Source organism: Chelonoidis abingdonii, chromosome 20 (assembly GCF_003597395.2).
Source record: "Chelonoidis abingdonii isolate Lonesome George chromosome 20, CheloAbing_2.0, whole genome shotgun sequence".
NCBI lineage: Eukaryota > Metazoa > Chordata > Testudines > Testudinidae > Chelonoidis > Chelonoidis abingdonii.
Window position 1 is genome coordinate 7557612 of NC_133788.1, and position 27164 is coordinate 7584775.

The 27164-nt window shown below is 39.2% G+C and overlaps 1 protein-coding gene across 1 annotated transcript in view; it reads right to left on the bottom strand.

Annotated features, from left to right (window-relative positions):
• The window catches only part of ZZEF1 (zinc finger ZZ-type and EF-hand domain containing 1), a 79960-nt gene that overhangs the window by 12477 nt on the left and 40319 nt on the right, over positions 1 to 27164 (bottom strand). The window contains exons 28-49 of the mRNA XM_032786965.2: positions 26685 to 26778; positions 25691 to 26207; positions 24787 to 24951; positions 23606 to 23725; positions 22457 to 22618; positions 21594 to 21723; positions 21186 to 21324; positions 20090 to 20255; positions 19253 to 19512; positions 17716 to 17888; positions 16997 to 17159; positions 13989 to 14125; positions 12722 to 12999; positions 11026 to 11200; positions 10307 to 10439; positions 7485 to 7681; positions 6730 to 6849; positions 5553 to 5738; positions 5122 to 5222; positions 4193 to 4328; positions 2017 to 2376; positions 274 to 417 (exon numbers count right to left, since the gene is read on the bottom strand). Coding sequence (XP_032642856.2) covers positions 274 to 417; positions 2017 to 2376; positions 4193 to 4328; positions 5122 to 5222; positions 5553 to 5738; positions 6730 to 6849; positions 7485 to 7681; positions 10307 to 10439; positions 11026 to 11200; positions 12722 to 12999; positions 13989 to 14125; positions 16997 to 17159; positions 17716 to 17888; positions 19253 to 19512; positions 20090 to 20255; positions 21186 to 21324; positions 21594 to 21723; positions 22457 to 22618; positions 23606 to 23725; positions 24787 to 24951; positions 25691 to 26207; positions 26685 to 26778 — 4056 coding nt within the window. The remainder of the gene's footprint in view (positions 1 to 273; positions 418 to 2016; positions 2377 to 4192; positions 4329 to 5121; positions 5223 to 5552; positions 5739 to 6729; positions 6850 to 7484; positions 7682 to 10306; positions 10440 to 11025; positions 11201 to 12721; positions 13000 to 13988; positions 14126 to 16996; positions 17160 to 17715; positions 17889 to 19252; positions 19513 to 20089; positions 20256 to 21185; positions 21325 to 21593; positions 21724 to 22456; positions 22619 to 23605; positions 23726 to 24786; positions 24952 to 25690; positions 26208 to 26684; positions 26779 to 27164) is intronic.

The following is a 27164-nucleotide window of genomic DNA, read 5'->3' on the forward strand; positions in this document are numbered from 1 at the left end:
ACACTTAAGTACCTCACTGAGTGGGAGCCTTACTTATATATTCTTGTACAAGGTGAAACTTAAATTATGCCCTGTTAACTGAAAGGTCATGAGTGAGAATTTCCAGGGGTGCCTGAACAGGTTAGGAACACAAGTGCCATTGCCTGAACCCACTGAAAGGCAACAGGACTTGGGCTCCATAAGCCACCTAGGTGCTTTGGAGAATCCCACCCAATGTCTTCAATTCATGCACAACCTGTGCATACTCACTCCACTATAAGATATGTCAATTACCTCAAAGTTAGTATTGTTGTTATAAGGATGTTTGGATTCCCGCACTTGGATTGCCATTCCAGGTTCTTCCATAAACTGACAGGCAGTCAATGCCATTGTTCCCAACATGCTCTCACTGCATCCATGCAGCACTTTGTGCAAAATCTGAGGAAACAAAACACACCATGCAAGGTCAATTTGCTACCAAATCAGCATTTGCAGACTGATTTGACAAGGAGTGACAAAAAAGTTGTTTTAGCAACACAGCCCCTCAGAAGAGAGAAGAAAAGCCACTGGTAGGAAGTAAAAGAGAAACTTGCAAATGAAATTGCCAACTGGGCTCATTAGGTGCGCACACTGTCTCCTGTAAATGTGGAAGGTTTAATTTAGTCCTTGGACTGCGTTTCAAATCTTGCATGTTACTTTAATGAGATTCTCATGTATTGAGACAACTTTGGACAGCCAGAAATTGTCTAACCTCACTGCATAGATGTTGGCATAAAGACTAATCCCACAATGCCACAATAGATTGAGATAGGTAAATAAAGCCTAAGCCAAATAAGGAAGGTAATTTTGATCCAAAGTATTTTGTTAACATACCAGATAGACCCTTTACCTTCCATATCTGCTAGGAGTTTCAATTTTAAGAAACAAATGTCAAATACTTCAGGTTTCAAATTGCACAATCCTACCTACAAAAATGAGTCTTATCAAATATCGTCCTACCACTGTTATAAAAGTACGAGTGTTTCGTTTTAAAATTAGTCTTCTGCTGTAATGAATGTCACAATTAATATAGGTCCTATCCATAAACAAAGTGGTGATAGTGGAGGCAGAGCCTGAAATGCAGACTCTAGACTAAAAGGTATTTGTTTGGATTTTTAAGATTAGGATACTCAAAGTTGAAATTTAAAACCATATCATATAACCAGGATGTTTACTAACAAACCACCTTTGGTTTTAGAAAAATATATGGAGAATTCCTTCAGCGATGCTCTTATATATGTTCCCTTTAAAAATAATAACCAAACTTAAAATACTACTTCTTTCTTTCAGTACCTGGGAAGTCTGGGCATACCTATGGCAATGGATGATTCTGACCTAACTCAAGAAGGCAAAAATTAAGAATATGCAAAGACAAAATGGATTCAAATTCCTGTACGGAAGTTAATGAGGAAGTCCAGATAGTTCAATTTTCTTTTTGATTAACAACGAGTTCTTAACCTAAGCTTTACAACAGAGGCCAGGGCTGAGATGAGGCATGGTGAAACAGCCAGCTGAATAATGCAAGGAAAGATATTGGAGGAGCATGTGTTTCCTGGACATGAACACACACTATTAGTTATATTCCTGTAGTGTCCAAAAGCCCTAATCTGGAGACCCACTACGTTAGGTGCTGTATGGGTATCTAGGTAGTTATTACTTGTCTTCAGCTACAATTCTGAGACTTTGTTTGCTTGTAACAAACTTTTTTTTAAAACACAGCAGATTTTTAAAATACATACTGAAATTAAGCTAAAAACAGTACTCAAATTTGGCTCCTTATCCCATTGACTTCCTTGCAGAACAGAATTTTCCCCATCCTAATTGCTCATTTATTTGAAACAGCTGCATCCAAGAAGAACGTTTTTCAGTTTTCTGTTCGTCATAAAGAAATATATGATTTGAAGCTTAAAGTCTTCGAATATTTTTTATTTATTTTTTAAAAAAAGAATCACAAATATTTCTGGGAGTTTGCTAGACATACAAATGCAGCCCACTTACCTTCTCCCATACCTGCTTCTCCTCTAGCTGCATAAGCATGTCCAAAATGTAAGTCATGTGGGCTGGCCCACTGAGCTCCAGGATGTCTTCATTTACTGCCACATCATCAGGCCATTCAGCCAACAACGATGCAAGTACATGCCTGGCATACAGAACAGCAGTAGCCTCGTTCACCCGATACAGGTAATCCCGCACAGCTTTTTTGCTCCTGGAATCTAGCTCTTTGTGCAAGAGTATGGAACTCTTGGTGCGACGCTGTTTGGCATAGCTAAGCTGGAGATCACTCTCTGTGTTGGTTATCAGTTTCTGGGTAATGGGATTGGATTCTTCAGTGGCTTTATCACAAAGTACAGGTTTTGACTGCAAGAGACAAGCACAAGCTGAAAAGAGATTCAGGGCAATTTACTTCTTCATTATCTACAAATCTATGACCAGAAGTTTAATTCTTTGTTTATAGGTTGATTATTAGACTCATTAAAAATTACAAGATCCAATCTTTCATAGAAAACACAACTAAGCCTGCCTGTGGACAATTTACTTTAAGTCTGCCCCTGGGTGTCAATGGATATAGTTACAAACTATATATCACTGATATTAAATGCAGGCAAGAGTCAAATGATTCTAACACTCAGAGCATAAACTTAAACTGAATTGTACAAGTGAAGCAAGAGCGATAATGCTCCACACATTTTTTGTGGTGCTCCTGTTAGATGCATCGTAACTACTGATTATCCCAGTAATCACAGCCACTGAAGAGGGACTAAGAAATTAGCAGCTTTATTTCCTTTCTGACCCTTTGGTGAAGATCTAGCTGGCATTTCTGCCAAATACCACAGTGTCCCACAAGCCATGCTAGTCTACTAAAGAACTCAAATGCCCAGTACCAAACACCTATCGACTATTTTAATTCTTGTTTAGTGGAAAATGGGTCCATTTTTCAGTGTCATTTTAGGTAAGCCATAAATGTACTAATGTATCAAGTATGCAAAGACTACAAAGGTGCAATTTTTTTTTAAACACTGAAGGTAAGTTAACTACTGGAACATATTTAGCAATATATGTGGTTAATTCTCTATCACTTGGAGTCTTTAAATCAAGACTGGGTGTTTTTCTAAAAGACATGTTGCACTTCAAACACCAATCAGTGGGCTAGATACAGGACTGACTGGATGAAATTATGTGACCCATACAATGCGAAAGGTCATACTAGATTATCGTAATGTCCTCTGGCCTTAAAAAACAAAAAAACAAAAAATAATGAATCCATGCTTAATTTTTTTGTGGATGGTCATTAAATGAGAACATCTATAAATTACCATGACACTATATTGTAGATCTTTGCAGTACTAAATATAGATTTATCCATTCGTAGAAGCCAGTAGGTATTAAAAAAGGTGTTTTTTGTTTTTTTTTTAAATATGTGTTTCCTGTAAGTGAAGATCAGTCATGCCCATACATACCTGAGCTTCTCTGCTGGATCCATGTTGGGCCCATACTCAAGATTACCTGCACTTTAGTTGCATCCCAATACATGGCTAATTGACACTTGCTACCTTGTTATCATAGAATATCAGGATTAGAAGGGACCTCAGGAGGTATCTAGTCCGACCGCCTGCTCAAAGCAGGACCTATCCCCAGACAGATTTTTGCCACAGATCTCTAAATGGCCCCCTCCAGGATTGAACTCACAACCCTGGGTTTAGCAGGCCAATGCTCAAACCACTGAGCTATCCCTCCCACCCTTAACCTCACTTCTCTTTTGCTACTAGAGTCATGCTGTCCATTTTGGCAAAACAGATTCATCATTATTTGGTATTATTGAAGCTATTCATATGGTAACATTGCAGCAAGGTGGTCAGCGAACATGTTTACGGTTGTATATTATGTAAAATCTCTCTTGGATGAAATAGGAAATTCATAGCATTCCAGTAAAGTCATAATTCGTCCTCCTGATCTAAAATTTAGTTCTTCTAGATCTTCAAGAGAGAAGCTGCAGAGAAGAAAGCTAAGTTCTTGCTGATATCTTGCCTATTCTTTTTAGCACAATAAAACAGGAGCTCTAACAACAAACAAATCTTAAATTTGGATCTTCTAAATTATTTGAATCACTAAGTCTAGTGATGATATAAAATTTTCATTTTTTTTTTCCATTTTTTTTTTTAAAAAGAGTACACACCAAACATGGTAAGATGATCATGTCTGTATCCACTGCTTTCGAACTCTGCTCTTCCAATCTCAAACGCTTTCTGGGTTGCCATTTCTGGGCCAGTGTTCGGATCCTTTCATCTGTTGTAATTACATCTCCATCAAACCTTAAAAATGACAAATTTTGCAGTCAATGAACATAAAAAAAAAGAAGTGTCAGAGGCGTAGCCGTGTTAGTCTGGATCTGTAAAAGCAGTAGAGAGTCCTGTGGCACCTTATAGGTTAACAGACGTATTGGAGCATAAGGTTTTGTGAGTGAATACTCACTTCATCAGATGCACCCCACGAAAGTTCATGCTCCAATACGTTTGTTAGTCTATAAGGTGCCACAGGACTCTTTGCCGCTTTTAAAAAAAAGAAGATATACTTGCATTTAAAGCTTCCCTGACTTGCATTTAGAAAGCTCTTATCCAAGTACTGCCTTACTCTTTTGTGAGGTCAGATCAACTAAAATTCTCATTTGATCTTATTAACTGAAAAATATGTTCATATCTTCCAATTTGATTTTGTAAGAAGCAGATGGTACCAGAAGCTGCTCTGAGTGCCAGCAAGTCTATGCATATCACTCTTCCTCAGTTAGGATGACATTTGAGAAATACTGGTATCTCACTGACTTTCCATCCATAAAAGCAGTTTCTTCTACAGAGATATACTGTGCATGTAAGTAAAAGTTATCCAAAGGAACAAACAACATACTTCAAAATGTTAGCTTCTGTCCTCACATCTACAGTTCCAAATGTAACAGGAGTCAATTTTCCAATTACATTTTAGGAAGCACTACAAACCAGTTCCACGTCCTTTTCCTTATAGCAGTTTCTGTTTAGTGTCCCTGCTAACTGAGTAAAAGTTACCTTTCACATTCAACGACTGTTCTTCTGCTGGATTCAGTAGCTCACTCACCTCTTTTGAACTTCCAGGAAGAAAGAATCTGTTCTTTTCATCTGCAGCTCATACATGGCACGAAGAATATGCAAAGGTGCATTGAGTGCGTCATGCGTCATCTGAAATAAAACTAAGGTTAGGTTAGGCGAGGAAAAGTGATTTCAACTGGGGTTATCTCTACATCTTTTTCTGTTCAGCACATGAATAAAGGACTTATGAATTTCATAATCTCTACAGCAATAATTTACTAAAAACATTAGTAATATTTATTATTGCAGTCCAAGCATAAAATTATACATAATCTAGGCAATAATACAAGAATCAGTTTATGAATAACTAAAAATTAGAAGTAAAAACTGCATTAAAGACTAAACATATGGAAACAATTTTTGTGTGATCCAAATGAGGCACAATATCTTCAAAAATAGGAAAAACAGTCTAATAAATACCAAGAAACATATTTTGGTTGCTTCATCCAAGCCCTCTAGAGGATCAAGTTTGCTCTGATCCAGATCAGTGGAACTGATGGATTGGTCCACGTCCTGATCTCGGTCCCTTTCCTCTAGTTCTTTATCCTCACGTTCAGCCAGGGAGCTGATCTCCTTCTTTGAGGAGTACAACATTATTGACAAAATCTGTATGGAAAAAGGCAACATATGGCGTAACACCTGTAGACAGTATTAGTGTAGGTGCAACTGGCACTTGTAAGAACATTATAAACCCTTGGACCACATTTATTAACACATGCTTTTCTAAAGCGGAACAGCACTTAAACAGCATTTCCCATTCCATAAATGCTTTACACTTTACAAGCTTCTATGAAGACATCTCAAATAATTAACCATACATTTAAAAAAAACTGAGAACAAATTAATTTTTCAACAAGTTTGAGTATATTAATATTCAAGCACTACAAGATGGGAACACAACAGAGTTAGAGACAATTATCAGGCACAAGCAAAATGGTGTTTTTTAGTCACAGTTCCTTTCCTTAAAAATAAATAAGTTAGATATTTGGCTCCAGTATGCACAGTAACATTAACTACTCATTATTAGGAACAGCAGCAGGGTAACATCACTTTGGTCTTGCCAATTTATATCAACTGTAAGCATCAAGGCTAGTACAGACACCATGAGAAAAACTTCATAGAGCTTGTCTATTGCCATAACACAGAAAATTTTCCCTGCAATAACAGATGTTCAAAAGAACAAAAGTGTCCAAGTGTATGTTGGATCTCCCACCAGTTACTATTGTAATGATTCATGTGTATCTGCTTAAGAACTGTGCACAGCATCAGTGTTTAATAGGTCTCTTGGAGATCTACCGATACGATTTTTGAAGTTAAAAGCTGGGATTTTCAACAGGGCTCAAAGGAATTGGAAAAAATAGCAAGGAGACTTTGGCTCCTACCCTCATTAAGACCCTTCAAAAAATCTCAGATTAAATCAGTTCAATGCCAGCATTACTCAAAATGTATTTTCCATCATGTTCTGGGAACAAAATGGTAAATATATATAATATATAAATAATAATGCTTCAAAGAAGTTTAACATGTGGTGAAAACGCAATGCCTTGAGCTTTTATGCCACTGGCTACACTGACTCTTTCATTACTTATTCTCTTACCTCCAAGTCTCTGAGAAGCCATGTCTTACTGAAACCAGTTCCTTTGCTGCACTTCTTCACCAGCAGCTTAAGTAAACCCGACTGAAGAAAGGCTGCTTGGATCTCCTCAAAACCATGACTCTGTCAAAGAGAGAGAAAAGTTACTGTGATAATACACAATTCTCACCAAACAGAACCTTCTTTGAGAAAAATAAAGGAGGAGAATTTTTTAAAAAAAAAAATTCCGGCACAACTATAGAAATTCTTACTACTCAAGTCTTTAGCAGTACTCACAATGAGATGTGTAATGTCACTACCACCTCATTGTTGGAGTAAAACTAATTGTACTCTGCACAATAAAAGAGGCCAGATGAACTCAAAAGCATAATTTTTTCCTCAGAGTTTTGAGAATTCCCCATCCCCACTCATATTTCCTCCACTCTGACCCAAATCTATCGTTATGGTCCAGCATCTTCACAGTCAGCCTTATCGCCGAGGAAAATTGATCAAACACATGTCAACAATATTTCTTAATATACTCTTTTGAGCTGTGCTCTCAGTCTCTGTGTGCAGAGGATGCGTGGGGCCAGGTCTGACAAGTGACCTTGGCTGTTATTACTTATGTTATAATAATGTCTAGAACCCCTTAAGGATCAGGTCCCATTAGGTGAGGTACTGAACACATAGGATGGCCCCTGACCCAGACAGCTCATAGTCCTCACTCCAAACTTAGGTAGCTGATCAGACATTTAAAAAAAAAAAAAAAATCATATCACCTTAAGTGTTCTGTACAATCCTTTCAGAGCAAGAGACAAGACCCAGGTGGCTTCCACTGCCTCTGCATAGCTACTGTCCATGCTGGTCTGCAAAAGGTGGCTGGTTATAAAAGCAAAATGCTGGCGATACTGTCTCAGCTGAGTTTGGGATTCCGTGCTTTCTTGTTCACATTTCTGAGTCAACTGGTAGTCTTTCACTAGAACAAAAAAAAACCCAAAACCCTGTCATGTTGGAATTTTTCTCTAGGCTCAGTTTATTATCATTTGTATTATCATAGCACCTGGGAGGCCCAGTCATAGACCACGGTCCCACTGTGCCAGGCTGTACAAACACAGAACAAAAAGAAAAACAGTACCTGCCCTCAGAGAATTTATAATCTAAAGTATAAAACAAAAGGCAGCGTGTGGCTACAGAGTACAAGGGAGACAATATAGATCAGTAGGATAGGCTGCGGGCTAAGCACACTAGCAGCCTAACTGTTGTCAAGCTTTTTAAAAGGAATCACCGCAAAAGAAAGATGCTGGCAAGTCCTCTCCTAGCACTAAGCATTAAGTTAAAACCAAACAAGTATATTTAAGTCAATGACTAATGTGGGAATTACACTCCAATAATGCAGAACAGCGTTTAAAACTGGTGACATGAATTCCTTCATGAGGGCATAGTTTTGCTACAGATACACATTTTCCTCATTTCTGTTGGAGTGTACTGATAAAATGTTTTCTCTTCCCTTCTGGTACAAAATAAAAATGCTTGGATAGTGAGCTGCCTTCTTATCACTTCCTTTGCGCTGAAAATATCTCAAGTATAGTTAAAAACTGCACAAACTTCTGTTTAGCACTAGATAGAGAGTCAGTGGGCACAGAAGTACAAGTGTTATTCATGGAACAGACAAAAATTGGGGAAACTGATGACCCACAATTGATCTGGTGAATTAAATCATTATGTCCTCCTTTCACTATTCCTGCTAATCTCTCATCCATGTTTGACTCAACCAATAAGAAAACAGGAGAGTCCACATCTATATGACTGAACCAGGGGTGGCCAACCTGAGCCTGAGAAGGAGCCAGGATTTACCAATGTACATTGCCAAAGAACCACAGTAACACGTCAGCAGGCCCCCCTCAGTGTCCGCCCCACCAGGTTTTTGGCTGCCCCAAGCAAAAAGGTTGGAGTGCCGCCCCTGAAAAGAGCCGCCCCCAAAGAGCCGGAATGCCGCCCCGAGAGCCAGCCCTCCATCCTACCGCAGCGCCTACCACCCACTAGCAGTTCCTCCCGCTCCCTCCCCGCATGTCCCGATCAGCTGTTTTGCGGTGTGCAGGAGGCTCTGGAAGGGAGGGGGGAAGGAGCGAGGGCACGGCACGCTCAGGGGAGGGGTGAAGTGGGGGCAGAGCCTCTGGTAGAGCCAGGGGTTGAGCAGTGAACACTCCCCCCCCTCCCCCGTCCCCGGCACATGGGAAAGTTGGCGCTTGTAGCTCCAGCCCCGGAGTCAGTGCCTATACAAGGAGCTGCATATTAAACTTGTGAAGAGCTCCATGTGGCTCCGGAGCCACAGGTTGGCCACCACGAATCTAACCTTCCTGACTATCAAAGTGAAGCTTCTTAACTGGATAATCGTTTGCTTTCCACCTACTTTTAAATACTGCTATAATTTCAATGTTCCTGGCATGCATAATAGTATTTGTTTTATTAATTTCAATATCTTAGCGCACTGGTAGAGTTATGTGTTGCCACTAAACACTATATGCTAAGACTAAAGAGGTCAACTTTCACAATCTGTTTTGTTTATTATGCAATTTGTATTTGAGCCTGACCTTGTCATTTTTCTGAACAAGCTAAAACTAAGTTTTTAAAAAAAGTCTTTACATTGGATTTCGCTTGCAATATAACAATCACAGGATGCAGAATGTCCAGTACAAACAAAAGACACTCTTTAAAGCAAATTTAAAGATTACGCTAGCAAGCCCATTCTACTGTTATGCCCCAGAATGCATCATTCTAAGATGTCTGAGATGATACATCCTCCCTAGAGTACAGATCAGCACATCTGGTACAGAACTATCATTTTTCCATTGAGTGTAGCATGACTACCAAAGTTGCTTGCCTAATCTTATTTCATAACTTCTGGGACAGATTTCACAGACTTGAAGTTGTGTAGTATTAAAAAAAGTAGGATTTATCTGACTAAATAGCCTCATTTTTTTCAGTGGGACAGGAAAAACTGGTTGGGTCACAGCTAACAAGTCCCTTTGTTGGCAATTAGTATATATAACCCCCCAGATTCCATCTGCCAGTAGGTGGTCATGTCATATTTACTGCCAAAATGGCCATTAAGGTATTTAAAGATTCATTTCTGGGCAGCAGAGTGAACTGACCAGTACATATTTATGCTGTTCATACTCCTTTGGGTGGCAGGGTTAACTATATGCAGGAGAAGTAAGTATTTTTAAATTTGCAAGTAATTAAAACCTTTTAAACGCTCACAAATAAAGGACAAGACAGCAGCAGTGACCAAACTAACATTGTCAGGTTCACTTCAGATACAAGTGAGGTCTCTGCAATAACAAAACAATATTAAGTGCTACATTCTGTGCACATTTATGAAAGCAACAATTCTTGTACTAGGTGATGTTATATCAGTTTAGCAGAAACCTGAAAGATTTGATCTGCTTTATGGGTGGAAAATCAGATCTCTTTTCTGTGAGGAATCCAGCTAATAAACTTCTGAATAAAATAGTTTACTAAAACTTCAGGCTTTGGGTACTCATAAGAGATACTGTAAGGAAATATCACATGATTCTTAGATATAAAAATGTCAAAGAACCTGTTTTCCTTTTCCGGGTTTTGATGTCTACAACAACCGCCCTATTCTTCTCAGTGAAGTGCTTTAGGATGATTACATTATGAGGCTCATTGGCATTATCCATGTACACGGAGCGAGTTCCCATACACAGCACCTGCATTAGTGAAACAAAGGGAGACCGAAGACTTCAGTTACCAGCCTAACTTTGTATAATACTTATAACTTATTTTTTTTATGTTATCTTACATACTTGGCTGCATTTTGGTTATAGTTAATATCATACTTGTTATTTAAACAATTGTCCATTGCCAAATATGTGCAGGTATTTAGACATGAAATACATTTTTTTAACAAAATACCTCAGGTGCATATTAACAACTTAATGGTCCTCTGGTGATATATCAGAGATACATATATTAAGAATAATGGCTTATTTTATACTGGTCTAAAAGCCCTTTTTTGATGTTCAATGTTAGGCTATTCTGGATATCAAGTTGCTGGTTACAAGTTGCCCACAATGAAATGTATCCAAGTAAAACCAGAGCTATGTAATTATATTGTTTTCCATTAGACAAAGACTACAACCAACTGTGCAAGAGATGAAGGATGAAGTCTCAGACATATCTGAGTTTTATGGCTTTTGTCAATTTATGGCATTAAAGTGTAGTTTTTAGTGTTTAAAAGTATAATCTATAATTATCATAGTTCAAATCATTAAGTACTGACAGTATTCCAATTACCTCTGGAAATCCAACAAGTACCAATAAGGTGAAGATATTGGTGTGTTTTAGGTGGAAGGGCAGCTGCTTAATACAATGGTCTGTGAAAGCTGCAATCACACTATGCCACTGTGCAGAGGAGTTCAAAGCTCGAAGAATATCCGCCATGGAGCATGCCCAGTCCAGACCTACACGGCTGGAGAACAAGGTTCAACTGTATTAGGTGGTTTGACTGCAGACTGTTACACAACTATTCTCACTCAAAAACACAAAATCACTCTTACATTATTTACAACTTCAGAAGGTCTTTTTCATAGCATCACTTGAGGCTTTGAATTCAACAGACATATGAATGTTCTTAATTCCACTCATCATTAAATCGTTTAAAATAAAAAAAATCACATTGGCCTGCCATCTTAAATAGGACTGAAGGCCCCAGTGAATAAAATAAGTTGATAGAAATTCAAGTCAACACATGGTCTCAGTAACTTTAGTTTAGGACCGGAAATTTTCTTTCCTTCCTTTGCTCCTCCCTGCACATGAGTAAGACAGGCGTGGGAAATCTTTCGTACAGATTTAATTTGCTGATTTAATATTTTGATACAATTGGATGCCAAAATATCTTCACATAATACACAGGATTGTGTATTTCCTTGTTTGATGAATCGCTCCATAAGACCAGTAGATTCTCCATGTATTCTATCTTTATATTCTGCATGCTTTTCTAACTGGTTTATTAACCTTTCCAATCCCTCTTCCCAAATAAAAAACCCTAGAGTGTGGAATAATGCTTAACACAGTTTTTAATAATGCATGCTACTAACCTTCACTCTTGAAGAGTGTTCTACTTCCACTTAAGGTACTTCAAAGCAACTTCACTATCTCTCCCTGAATCCAAGACTTCTTTCTATCTTGCTAGACCCCTCTACAACGCAGCTCCCTCTATCCTATCCTCTATAGGCCTTGCCTCCCTCCGTTGGCTCTTTCCAGCTTGACCTTCTGAAATGACAGGGGCGGGCAAACTTTTTGGCCCCTGTACTGTGCTGGCTGGAGCACTGGTGGCTGGCAGCACCACGGCCGTGCTGCCCAGAGCACCAGGACAGCCACCCGGCTGGAACCATCCACGCCACTGCACAGAACAAAGCACCAGGTCAGGCCGGGCTCTGCAGCTGCACTTCCCCAGGAGCTTGCAGCCCTGCTGCCCAGAGCATTGCACCAGCAGCAGAGCAAGCTGAGGCTGCAGGGGAGGGGGGAACAGCAGGGGAGGAGCAGGCGGCTAGGCTCCCGGGGCAGGAGCTCAGGTGCCCGACAGGACGGTCCCGCAGGCTGGATGTAGCCTGCGGGCCATAGCTTGCCCACCTCTGTGATATGACCTACCTTCACCTGGACTGAGGAACATGTTGGAATTAGGAGGATATGGAGACAGGTCACATCAAAAGTTCAGGGAGTAGGACTGGCCCTTGCTCTTTTCTAAACCCCAAAATCCTCCTCTTCCACAACAGTGTCCTATATTAGCCTTTGAAAATTACCCATCTCTCAGTTGATAGGGTCATGCAGCATGACCCTAAGAGATGTTGACTTCAGTGGGAGCCCTGGCTAATATGCACTTCACAGGACCGGGCTCAAGAATTAGCCTAGATCAGGTTACACTCCTCCCCTCCTCCTGTTGAGCAGACAAAATCAAGAATTATCTTTGTAGGTGGACATTAAAAAGCACCTGTCTAAGCATACGGCTCCCAGACTGAACAGAAGATGAGTAGTCTTCCAGCCTTCTGGCACTGTAGACCCATCTCCTGCTGCAAACAGGCTGTGTTTGGCTGAAAGGACCTTTGTCACTGCAGCATCGACTTCTGCAGGCATAAGTCTCAGAATTAACTGGCCCAGAAGACCCAGGGTTAAATGATAGGTTTCATTTAAGTGGCCAGCATTGGAGATTACAACCTGAAACATCAGTGGGAGAATCTGTTCCAGGTTAATCAAAGACATTGTGCATCCCTGTGAATAAGAGAGAAAAATCTCATTAGAACAGGAAACATAGCAAAGCCTTTAGTCATAGTTATACAGTATAATGAGGGTTCGAGCAGAAACTTATTAATTACTCAGTGTTCAGAAACCGTCACCTTTTTGGCTGAAGTTTTCCAGCCTTGTATCTACGTAAAGGGGGAAAATTTGAGGGAAAGCTATTCAACCACCTCTCAGCATGAGGGAGTAAAGAAAACACAATTTTAAAAAAAGGTTAAGCACTTTTGGTGTGTAGAAAGTGAAGTCTGGCATGGAAATAGCTCTGGCTGAGAAGATACTTCCATTGGGAAAGAAAAAATTGCTTTTGATTTGAGAGTTAAGTGCCTATAAAAGTTATAGTGGATATAGGCAGTGAATTTTTTCTAGCTAAGCTTACCAAGTGTGCACCCAGAAAAGAACAGAGACAAACTAATTGCATAGTGATAAGCCTACTCACTGGTGCAAATCAATAGGGACAATCAGATCTGTGGCCCTCGCAAGGTGTTTAGGGGACAGGGGAAGAGGGCCTGCGGCCTTTTCAAGATGCTTTACAGTTATGTTCCTTTTATATTGGAAATACTTTTTCCATAAAATAGGATGGGGGGGGGGGAAAGCAGGGAGAGACAAGGAGGGGAATTTACTTTGTGGTAAAAACCTGGTGCATAAGCCCAGAGCAAAAATGTTAACACCAAGTTTAGTTGGGCTGATTTAAAGTTAGACAAACAAACAAATCTGAACTTTACCTGACGGTTGGTGGTTAATTAATAATATAACTAAATAATGTAATAAAACACTTCAACATTAGCATTTTGACACAAGCTAGCAAAAAAGACGAACTAGAGTAGTTCTTCCCTATCCACACCTTCCCAGCCTCTCCTTCTCCCATTACATCTTTGTTTCAGCTTGAATTTTCCCCATTTTTCCTCACAAATCAACTAGTTTTCCGAGGGGGCAGGGAGGAAGAGTTTGTACTTCATTCTTACAGATTTGAAAGGTGGTAACATAGCTGCCAGCAAGCCAAGAACCCTCTTCTGAGAGCATTCAGCAAAGACTTGCTCCTGGCTAGGCATTAGAGCCTTCTCTGCCTGCTTTTGGGATGAATCTTCTGAATTTTCAGCATCTGTGTTTTAAATAAACATGAATTTAAAAACAGTAAAACTGTAGAATGTAAGTGAAAATGTAATATTTAAAGTCTGAAATAGTAAGTATAAATAGACACACAAAGACAATGGGCTTGTCTACATCGTGCGTTAGTGCACACCAGGGGCCTGTCAGTTCTAGACCACACAGGCATGAGGTATATCCTGTGTGGACCCTGCTGGCTTGCACTACAAGTTCCTTAGAGTGCGTTAATGTATAGCCTCATTTCAAACAATACTACATTAATGCATCTTTATGACAAGCCCTATATCTAGTAAACTGGCTCAGAGACAGAGACTTTAAAGTCACATCATTCTGATTACCATCTTGTGTATCGCCTCTTCCAACTTTATCAACCTTATTTCAAAAGCTTGTGTGTCTTGGATTACTAGAATTAGAACCACTGCTGCGTATACAATCTGAATGGGTGGAATCCCAGCTTTTAAATACTGCAAAAAACATTTAACTTCCCACTTCATGGGTTCTCAAGAATACTGACTGCTAAAACTATACCTGATTTGAAATGAGTGGGTGAGTATAGCTGGAAAAGACAGATTCAATCAAACAGCTTTGCTTTTAAAGCATGGGTTGTGATAAAACAGGATTTTTTGGATGTATTTTTAATGTATCCTCTGTGTGCTTTAGTTTCCCCCTATATTGTGCACTGCTACCCAGTGTGGGAAATAGGATTAAGACTGCTTTCAGGGCTGACCAAGAGACACAGGAGAGAGACAGGTGTGTGTGTCCCCTAGCTATCCGAGTGGACTGAATGGGTCACTAAAAGGATTTACGGAGGCTAGCCCATATCAACGGAAAACCCAAGATGACAATGGAAAGCCCCAATCACCAGAACATTTGACACCTAGCAAACAAAAACCCAGAGGAAGGAGCTTTTCTCTGCTTTTCTGCAGGCCGTGTCCAAAGAACAAAGGTGACCAGCACGAGATAAAAAGAGTTGGTTTCTAGAGGTAGCTGGCTGCTCTCTCCTGGGACTGACTCAGGAGGTCTGAGAGAGACAGAGCCTGACATGGAGTTCACTACACAGTGGCTAATGAACTGCTCAGTCTTGACCAGAATGGACTACACTTTAGCCTTTATTTCTCTAGGCTAACCCAAGGACTTCCAATGCTATGTTCCAGTTGACTTATAAAACCTGTTGCTTGGGTGCCACTGCAAATACTTGCTGAGGCGCATTCTTGATGTATGTATAAATCTTTACAGGAGTCTACCTCAATGGGACTTGCTGGGCAGAGCTCGCAGTATTGAAGCAGGAGTACCAGAGCTCAGCAGCTTGAGTCGGGGAGGAAAGGAGGCTGTGGGGCCTACCCTGAAGGAAGAAGTAGGACTCTGTGGGGGTCTGCCACACTGAAAAGGTTCCTCCAAGAGACACTGCTTAAAACAGGGGTCGGTAACCTTTTAGAAGTGGTGTGTCAAGTCTTCATTTATTCACTCTAATTTAAGGTTTCGTGTACTGCTAATATACTTTCATGTTTTTTTAGAAGGTCTCTTTCTATAAGTCTACAATATATAACTCAACTATTGTTGTATGTAAAGTGAATAAGGTTTTTTAAATGTTTAAGAAGCTTCATTTAAAATTAAATTAAAATGCAGAGCCTCCCGGACCAGTGGCCAGGACCTGGGCAGCGTGAGTAATACTGAAAAAATCAGCTCACATGCCACCTTTGGCAAGCATGCCATAGGTCGCCTACCCATGGTTTAAAAGCTGGGTTATAGCAGTCAGTCTGTTAATCCATGATATGGCAATCTACCAACTTGTCATCTATGAGAAGACTTGATTCTACAGCTTTCCCCATTTCCTTATCCCTGATGCAAAGATCTCAACAGCAATCCAAAAGGAGTAAGAAATGGATATACAGAGATAATTAAAGTTACAGTTACTGTTAAGTCATCTTTCTTTCTCATTTGAGAATTGCCTCTACATATCTTCACTCTAGGAAACTCTTCACTTCTGGTTTAAGGAGGAAAACCTAACATTATGAGAACATTGGCTTGAAATTAGATTCTCTAGTCCCTTGTGAGTACAGTCACACATGGATAATACTGTGCATGGGATCTTAAACCTTGTTTAAAATACGTTTACAGTTATGTCTAACAAATAAATTGTATCATGCAAGAGTACTATTAAACAATTATTTCATAGTTTACTGACCATAATTTAGTTTTTTAAAAATGCAAGCAGTACTTTCTAGATTACATACCTTAATAAATAAAGGCATCTCTATAAAACCTCTAGTTTTATACTAAAAATTTAAAAAGAGACAAGATCATAGGCACAGCACAGCTTTTGATGTGCGCTTTCAAGAGAAAACAAGGGGAAGGAATGGACTCTAAATTAGTAGAAAAGTGAAAAAGAAGAATACAGAAAGGGGAAGGAAGAGAAAAAGATTTAAATCATCTCTGCAACTTAATACACAGCAAGCAGATAATGACTATATTGAATATATTCACTTGAGTAATCTAGAGAAATGGGTTTGAAATGCCGGGGAGAAATTTACTAAGCAAGAAAGCATGCTTAAATCTTTGTAATGTATTAGATCCAATAGCACTATAATTTGTATGTAGAGATATACTTTACCATAATCACATAATGTGTGCAATTCAGGTTGATCTTTCAAACCTAGCTATGTCGTAATCTGTACAAACTGAAATTCAGGTAAAATGCTCTATGTATGGGTATTGCAAAGCCATAAGATTATGAGGTCTTGATGCAGCAGCCTGTTTACTTCAACTGAATCTATTTACAAACGTACAAGATAAGGATGGACACAAAAATCCAGTTGTGTATATATGTGGAGTATGTGTATGTTGGATGAAATGGGAACTCTCTTACCTGGAAGATGTGAAGATATGTTATTGTCTATAGAATTAAGAGCCAATGTCTCTGAATCCTGTCTCAAAACTTCTTTCTTTGATAAAGGAGCATTAGAAGGATTGCTTTGGCTTTCTTTTTTTTCTACAGAAGACTGAATTTCATCAAAAATATCTCCTTTCCCCTAAAAATTAAACAAAATAAATATACCAAGAGACTGAAGAACAATTTAATTCACCAAGTTAAAGCCACAGAAAGAAACAAAGTCAATTATTTTGACTGGGCAAAAAGTTATTTTAAATTATAAAAACCCTTCATTGATGTATTTCATGCTATGTTCAAGCCTTGAGTTTCCATATACAAAATAAAAATTACACATTTTCCCTATGTTGTATGTAACTTTACATCCACAAATAAGTTTCTCTTTCATGGGAAACTATTTGGCCTACGAAATTGAATTGTAAGGCTGGGCAGGGGACTATGTCCCTGAAAACTAATTTAGGCACCCATGGCCCATTCAGAGGGCAAACATTGCTTTGTCCATCGCACACACAGGGTTGAAGAATCAAAGTCACCTAACTGTAAGATGACGCAGTGATTGAGATATAACGTGCCAGTTCACTTACTGCACCCCACATCACTGGAGAAAAGAATAGAAATATTTATCCCTGTTGAGGACCGTACAAGAATGGACATCAACTGAACTGTACTTTGGAATTTCATAAAGAAGCGGTACTTACATTGCAATGTACAAAAGAGCCTGTTCTTGGCTTTTTATTCATTCCCTCCGCTGCTTTAACACCAGCATGGCCCTCTATAACACCACCTGTTGGAGGGCTGACAGAAGTGGTCTCATTCTCTGAGAAAGATTCACCTTCTGGCAACATGCAGAGGAGAGCTAAAGCTTTCAAACCTGAGCGGAAAAGATCACAAAATCTATTTAAGGATTGAACCTTAAGACACGTAGCCTTTCACAACCAAAATCTGGTAGCTGCTAGCAAGAGAGACTCAGATATGTTAATCTATATAAAAAAGGTGCCACAAGGACTCCTTGTTCTTTTTGCTGATACAGATTGACACAGCTACCACTCTGAAACCCAATTCCAGGACTGTCACTCTAAAATGACCAGAACCAGCTACCAACACAGCTGAGAGCTTAGAATATCACCAGGTTCATTCATCACTGGTACTCAGTCTGTTACCATCCAAATTAAATTCTCAGCCACTTCTGGCTTTTTTATACTTTATAAATTAGACCTGTATGACAGAACAAGCTTTTTCCAAATTTAAACAAAACCTTTAACTTTCAAGCACAGTTTACATAGAGCTGTATTCTGCCACCTTATTTCACACTGAGTAGAATCTTAGGGCTTGTCTACATTACCCACCGTGATCGATCCAGTGGGGGTCAATCACCTCTAGACTAGACACGATAATCGACTGTCGAGCACTCTCCCATCGACTCGGAGGCGCAGGCGAAATCGACAGGAGAGCATCAGCCATCAACTTACCACAGTGAAGACACCATCGCAAGTAGAGCTAAGTACGTCGACTTCAGCTATGTTATTCACGTAGCTGAAGTTGCGTAACTTAGATTGATCTCTCCCCCCACCCCCGTGAAGTCAGTGGCACTGTTTCTGCAGCACCTTATTTCACATCATGAATAAGATTAAAATTATCTAGCCAATAGTGCAGATCAAGAAACACTTTCCATCATATCTTATTTTTTTGTTCCTCAGGGCCCCTGTAGACAAGATAACAGCATCCATATCCAGGCATAGTGTGTCTTCTTAAACTGAAAATTTATGAGAAGTTGTCCCAGTATATTACTTTAATTTTCTTAAGCCTTCTTTTTTTCCATCACATGTTCCATTCTCACTGAGAATATTGTTACTCTAATAAGATTTCTAAATGATCAGTTATAAAATAGTCTCTGTACTATTAGTGAAATGGAAAGTAGCTTCCCTCTGATATTAATATAATATATGGAGATATGCCTCTCATAGAACTGTAAGGGACCCCAAAAGGTCATTGAGTCCAGCCCCCTGCCTTCACTAGCAGGACCAAGTACTGATTTTGTCCCAGATCCCTAAGTGGTCCCCTCAAGGACTGAACTCACAACCCTGGGTTTAGCAGACCAATGGTCAAACCACTGAGCTATTCCTATTAAGCTAGGCTTTTCTTTCCTTGGAAAACTGCAAAGTCATTAACCAGAGGCTTTGCACCAGGGTCATTCTAACAATTACTCTGTTTCAATAAATGGAGGATTTGGGTCACCTTTTCCATGCTGTGCTTTCATCAGGCAGTCTCCAATGAGCTGTATACATTGATGTTGCAGAACTCTAGCATGACTGACAATCTGTGAATCAAGTTTCTCTCCTACTTCATCCCCACTTGCCAAGTCTGCACAGTAGAGTGTCAAGGCAGCGAACAGCAGCCAAGAATAGTTGTGGATATAAGGCTGGATGAGTCTCTGTCGGTCACTGATTCGAATGGTCACCATCGGATATATTGTGATGCTGTGAGTGGGAAGGTGACTGAAAGAAAGTGTTTACAGTTTAGAACTTAAGTTTAAATGCAAGTTTTCTTTCTGCAAAAGAAGGAAGAATAGAAAGCACGTTTCAAAATTTCAAACTGCAGATCCTTACAAGGCATAAACTGTCAGAGTTCCATTGGGCTCAAAGGAGCGCTGACGATTTACACTAGTTCAACATCTGCCCCCAGAACTCCAGCTCTACCAATCAAGTTTATGTGAACAACTCTGGCAGCAATCTTGCAGTGGTAGAGGTAATAAGAAAGTAAATCTCCGTATGTGCAAGGAGCTTGCTCACCAACTCTATCTTATCAATCTTCTGATACTTCTGGGTGGTGAACACTTTTAGGACTACAAGATGTGAAAGATTTGTAACCAACTTACTTTGAAGTTTGGGGTAGGATTTAGAGCTGAAAACTTTTGCTCAACATTTGCTACTTTTCTCCTAAGGACGATAATTGGATATTCTGGGGTCAGACACAGGTTCCCAAGGAGTGACACTAGAGTGACTGGTTGTAGGAGGTGTTAATTGCTGATGTTTTTGCCCACAAGCTGGTGAGAATTGAATCGCATACCAATACCTGTCAGAGTATTTCTTTGCAGAATAACACCCATAGCAAAGATCAAAGTCATCACACACATTGCAGTTCATCCGTCGACCTATAATAACCCCTTGGCAATGATCACAGGCATATTCCATGTTAACCATTTCATGGTCATCCTCATGACCTTTAGGTTTAACGCCACCTAAGTAGAATTAAAAAGAAAGTTTGTCTCTCCAATAACCTCTAGGTACAGTAGCTATCTTCCCATTCCTTTCATAATAATGCCAGTATATGCTTCTTACGTTATTTTTCTGTTCTTTTATTATTATTGATTAGATGAGTACACACGACTAAAGAACTCTGTTTATCCCTCTAAGCAGAGAGCTTGATCTACAAGCAGCATTAGGAAGCCAACACCTACTTTATAAGCTCTGGACACCAAAGTTCTGCTAGCAGTTCGGTGAAAAAGGAGAGTCTGAGTTGTGAAGGTGTCTAAGTTGCATCAAGTGATCAGATATACCATATTAGAGAAACTTACTTTACTATACAAATTAGCCTTACCATAGGATCTACAGTATGTTCTGCTTTATGAACTGACTGATCAATATCATTCAAATCACCTATATTCTCTTTTCCAGCTCACCACAATTCTTTCAATGAATATTGCAGTATGACTGGTTCCAATACAACTGATTGAGTTCATTCCAAAAGAAATCCACACTAATCAAATATGGTTACATTTTTGTTTAGGAGACAAAAATCAAAGATAAAAGAAAGGAGAAAAGATCTAAAAGGAGAAATTTTATGTTTGGAATTCCATGCCACATTCAAGTTCAGACGACACTGGCAACTTGCAAGTTTGAATCCTACAAGCACTTGTGAATTCAAAGTCACTCCTCCAGTTGTACTTATGTTAGTGTGTCCATTAAAAAGCACATGATTCAGATATATACTGAAAATTTAGGCAGGTGACATTCAGATTAGAAAAAACAGGAAAAATTACGAGTGTTAAGATCTTGGGAAGTTTCTAAAAAAAATCTTTCCTTTTGCCCATTTCATAGAAAACTCTCTAATGTATGATATGGAAAGACACTATTTCGGCTCCAGAAGTATATTCTGACAAGATTCTTACCTAGGAAACAAGTTTTACATAGATCCATGTCATTGCACTGCAAACAGCGGTAGCGATGCCAGGGTGCAATCTCATCACAACCATCACATGATATGTCCACATTCAACAGGTCACAGTAACGAGCAACAAACATGTGCATCTGGAACAATAAATGGACATAATTTACTTGTTGAATATATCTTGGTTTTGAGAAAGCCCTTTCGAAACACAAAGCAGAATGTTCCTTTCTGCCAGAAAGCATGATGAGATATCTATGTGTGCACTTCCAAGGAGATTTTCAAAGGCACACAGGGGAGTTCGGTGCCCAACTCATAGAAGACCAGTGGGAGTTTGCCATTTCTCCCTTTGTGCCTTTGAAAAAAATATCCACAAGGAGCATGAAAAAAATAAACAAAATCATGAGGTCACCTTTCTCTGTTTCTCTGGGTCAGCTTGGGCTATCTTTTCATACCAGGTCTCAAACATTACATCCTGACATTCATCCATCCACTCAGAGTTTTGCTTGTAGTCTGCAATCTCATCTTCTTCACTCCACTGACTAAAAAAAAAGCTCAAAATTAAGTTTGAATGCAAACAGGCTGCCTAATAATGCATTTTGGGATAGTTTATTTAAAAAAAACTAAAATTCAGACACAATGTGCTAAGAAGACAAGATCATGTATTTCACCTAAAAACTAAAGCACCGCCACAATATTCCAGAGACCTTTCCCCCCTGCCACAAGGAAGGTTGTTGGTTTTTTTTGTTTTATTTAAAAACTCACACAAGCACACACATACACCGGGGAGAACGCACATCACCTGGGAAATCCAAACTCACAGAGCTGCTATTGGGTAACTATGATAGAATATAGGCAAATGAAGATTATTTCCTTCTAGAACAAACGGGCCAAGGGTAAGGTTAAAATGAATGCACTCTGAGACATGCAGATGTGATACGCATGCCAGAGGAGTAAGATGATGTCTATCTTGCTGGTAACTTGCTAGTAGTGTGATATTGCTTGGCAATAGTCAGTTTAAAAACACATTTCTGCTAGTGCACAAATTGTTACTTTTTACATCTCTGTAAAGTTTTCAAAAGCACTTAAGACAATGCAATTTAAGAGTCTAAATGATGTAGTAGCTTCTGAAAAATGGGACATAAATGCTTTTGAAAATTTTACCTCACCTGTCTTCAGTGTCTTTACTACTTGTTTCAAAGTTCAGAGCTCATTCTTGCCAAAAACTGTACAAAAACTTAGTTCTATATAAAAATTGTAGTCTTGCTGACTTACCAAATTACGCTGTCATGAATGCTTATGTTTTCTTGTGACATAGTCATAAGAAGAAGTGGTAATTGTATATCAACGAAAAACGAAAGATCACTTGGTTCCCAGCTCATATCCAAGAGGTGAAGGAGGGATGTCTGCACGCAGGATAAGGCAGGGAGCAATGATCTAAACAAATTGGGAAAACCATGACAGCTTTAATCTGAAGTTGCAGCAATACGATTTGGGGGGAAAGAATAAAGTATTTATCACTGAAACCTTAAATAAGTTGTTGCATGTCAAATTAAATGAACAGTAGAACCTTACTTTACTAACCCACAAGCTTTCAAAATTCCAATAGTTCGAATCAAAAAGCTGATTGTCTCACTGTGCAGTTTTAACAGCAGAATGTGCTGTGGTGCTGTCTCCTGTCACTAATACTTGTTATTCTTGCCAAATATGCTACAGTACATTTACTATTATTGATATATGTCTAAGTGTATATTAAGAGGCAAAAGTTACATTACACATATCAAAATAAATGAACAAAGTGATCCAGTACGGCTGAATTTTATCCCTGTCCTGACTAATTAGCAAAATTAAGTAAAAAGTGATTTTCTATATTATAGTAGCACCAAAAAGCCCCAATAATAATTACAACTAAGACTAAGATTTTGTCACACGTATTTTAAGTAAAAGTCATGAACAGGTCATGAGCAATAAGGAAAAAATCACAGAAGCCCGTGACCTATCTGAGACTTTTACTAAAAATATGCAGAACGAAATAGGGAGCTGCAGGCTCCCCACATCACCCAGGGGGTCCCGGCCCAGAGCTCTGGCGGTTCCCACGGCGGCCCAGAGCTTGGACCCCACAGTTCCCAACTGCCAGGGATGGTGCGGGACCCTACAGCTCCCAGGCACTGGGGGCTCAAGTCATGGAGGTCTCTGGAAGTCACGGATTCCGTGACCTCCATGACAAAATTGCACTCCTAATTATAGCTCATCATGTCAGATTGCATACAAAAAGAGGAAAGAATGGTCACACCACTACCAAAATTGATACTCTTATTTGATACAGGGCAATACAAATAACTAATAATAGGAGGGAAGGTGTGAGGGAGGACAAAGGTAACAAAAATAACATTCTATGTTACATAGGTAGGCTACGTTCAGTACCTGTCATTAATGCTGTTAAATCCCTTCATGGCATTGACCAAAAACAGAACAAGCTGATAGTAGGACTCTCGAATTTCTTTGTGCAGTTCAGCACCACAACCTTCCAAGTGTCCAAAATAACTAAAAGTAAAAAAGTCAGTTTAGCAGATGTAGAATCCACCACTTTACTTCACATAGCACACTTTGTTCAAATAGAAATAGAATTAGAAGTGAAGCGCAAAACAGAACACCAAATGCAGATTGTTCCTATGGAACTGTCAAAAGTATCAAGACGACTCATAATATTTGACCACCGGGCCCTGAAAAGTCCAACGCAAATAAATTTTAAAAACACACAGCAAGAAAGCAGCTAACAGATATTACTCAGCACTCTATAATGAGAACTCAGTTTGGGCATCAAGTCATAGGCAATCAGCTTTAGAATCTACATAGACTAACATTATAATCACCACCTTTTAATATGACCTATTAGTCATATTTAAAATAAATGTATCTTTCCAAATCCCAATATTCATGGAGAAGCAACTGAATGACTAAAAAGATGAGTTGGTAAAACACTAGCCATTGGACACTGCCAGAGGAAGCTAGTTCCACAACTAAGTATCTAACTGCATATTAGCTAATACACTAATTTATGGAGAAAAGACTCAAAAGGGAAAAGAACTCTCCCAAGCAAGTATTGCTGATAGAGCAACTAAAATTAATCTAACCCAGCTCGTCTAGCTCCAGCTTAAATTCTTATTGAAGGAAAAAGATGAACCGATCCTATTTAGGCAGCAGTTTAAACTGAAATAATAAACAGAAAGCTAAAGAGTGTGAATGTCTAAGACTATTCGAGTCTAATTTTCTGTGTTTTCTGTGATCCAGTTAGATAATTGGGAACATTTTAATAGCTATATGCTGTGGGTAAGCTGCTGACCCCTATTGGCATAAATAGGAATATTGCAATTAAACCTCCAAGTACCACTATGAAAAAGTAAACAATCAAAATGCACCATAGAAAGTGTGCACAGAAACTTAAATATTGTGCTCAGATCAATTTATGCACTTGCTCTTGTATCTGTATTCACAAGGCCATCACTTCTCATTCTTCTCACCCTGGGCAATCAGTACTGAGTCAGGCCATGCAGACATGCTATACAGAATTGTGTTAGCTCCAGTTTTCTAAGAAAGATACTTACTTTGTAAAGTCTTTCTGGCAGGCCAGAAGTTCCAAAAGAAAGAGTACACAAGGTGGATGGAAACAGTGCGGCTGCCCAAGAGATTCTAAACACTGGCGGATTGTCTTCAGCACTTCTAGGATACTTTGGGCTTGGGCTTTCCTCAAAGCAAGGACCTTTAAAATACTAGGAAAAACACCAACTCCCAATGACAACTTCAAAACACCGGTTCTTCAGTACCTCATAATGCAATCAACACTTGAGAAGTTAAACGAGTTAGATGAGTTGGCATCTAAATTATTAGCTGTACTGTATATTGCCTTGAACACCTTGGTAAAAACAATAATGGGTTATTTACAAGTATTTTACCCAAAGTTGCAGGGTGAGTGGTAGAGCCAGGAATAGAACCCAGGATTTGCAACTCCCTGTTCCAACCTCTAAACCTTGGGCTGGTTCTGGAAGAATGTCCTCTAGGTAAAATTTGCAGATTGGCCCTTTGAAGATCCCTCCTCTCACTGTTCTAGATCTGTTATCCAAGACCTGCTAACTCCGCTAGGCAGTTGTAATTTCCAGAAGCAGTTATTTCCCCATTCAACCACAGACAGGAAGTAACACTGCCTCACAAGCAGATTTGATGAAGCAGGGCAAACTGCAGCATAGGGACAGTAAGGGAATGCAATCACTATTCATAATCCTGAAGTTCTATGTGAGTTAAATGAGTCAGATTAAATATTCTTTGGAAGCCTAAGGTGGGTTGTGAGTCATAAGTTTGATGCCTTCATATCAAAATGTAATGGACTGTTTTTCAAGCACCTGAAATTAGAGAAATATTACTAAAGATAAAAATATGCTTTATCTCATCATCTGAAAGCTCTGAAGTCACAATCTTAAATACGATGGATTGCAAATTTTCAAGTTTGCTCACCTTTCATGGGAAAGTGATTGATCCTTAATAAAGTCTAATATATTTTTCAGTACAGGATATTTCTCCTTCACAGTGGGCACTGATTTAGGCTCTTCCATTGATCTAAAAGATAGCAGCCTTAGTCTTCCACGGCTGAACTGAGACTTGCGAGTTGGAGTGGAGGGAGGAGATGCTGTGTCCTCTTGCTGTGAAACTGTATTTTCAAGGGGCTTGGTTTGAGATTCAGAGGCTACTTCTGTCTGGGGTGGGTCTGGTGCTTGCTTAATCTTCGTGTCAGAGTCTACCACTCGACCTCTTTCTGCAGAAGCAGGGTGAAATACTCCATTTGACGGCAATGAGTTTGCTGCTTGAAAATCTGCTTCTACAATAGAACTAGTCCTTTGACGTTTATCAGCGTGGTACTGTTGGACATCCTCTACTTCTGAAGCATCCCAGTTGTCAGAAGCAAGATCTTTTGCCTTTGCTCTCACAGGCAAAAATTTTAACAACAATAAGCTCTTCTGAATACACTGTTTTGCTGCAATATAAAAATTGGTGGGGAAAAGGCAAGTTAGTAGAGTCACCAGATCAAATCTTGCGTAATACCTTTCCTATGTAATTTAAGTAGAAATTGCCTCCTAATTTTTTGGCTCTTAATTTTTTATCTTCTGGCCAGAAAGTCCTGGAAGTATGGCGAGTGTCTGGATCTCCCAACATTAACTGCCTATTCAAAATATTCACACCAATCATACAAAGCATGCAACATGTGAAGTGTCGTTACAAACAACTTTTTAAAGTGACGGTTCAACCATCAGTAAGATGATCCAATCTTGCTTTCTGATTCTTTAGTAAAAATCTCTGGAGACAGTGCACATCACATCAGCTAATTTATCCCTGTCCACAAAGTTTTAAACATAAGATAGCCTAAATGGCTAATTAATTTTCTTGAGCACAGAAAAAATGAGAAGAGCTACATAAGACAAAGTTAGGCTAAGCCATCAGGAAAGACACTTACCAAGGATTTCTGGGTTCACTTCACTTGTTTCTATAGTCTGTTTCTCTACTGTATCATTTCCTTTACCCATCAGGAACTTCTGCTTCATTTCTAACTGTAAACAGGAAGTTAATTAAATTCATTAAAAATGTGAAATTCTGCCTATCCAGATGGCATGGCAGCATGAAGACTGCACCACAATTAGAGAATCTCATTAGTCCACTCCTGAGATTAAGACATGCTAAGTCTCCAATACAGGACTAATCCTTTATGGTCTAGAACATCTTGCTGGTCAGCCTATGGCACAACCCAGTGAAATACACTGAAAAGCTTGACTCTTTCAAACCAAAAGAAAGCTGAGCTGATTATACTAGTTCTTTTAGAGACATGTTGTGCACAACAAGTGTTAAATCGGGTAAAAGTAAGTATGTGTGTATCTCTTCTCTTTTCAGCAAAGGGATCTGATCCCTGTGCATATCTTTAACCACAGCTGGTGATTTA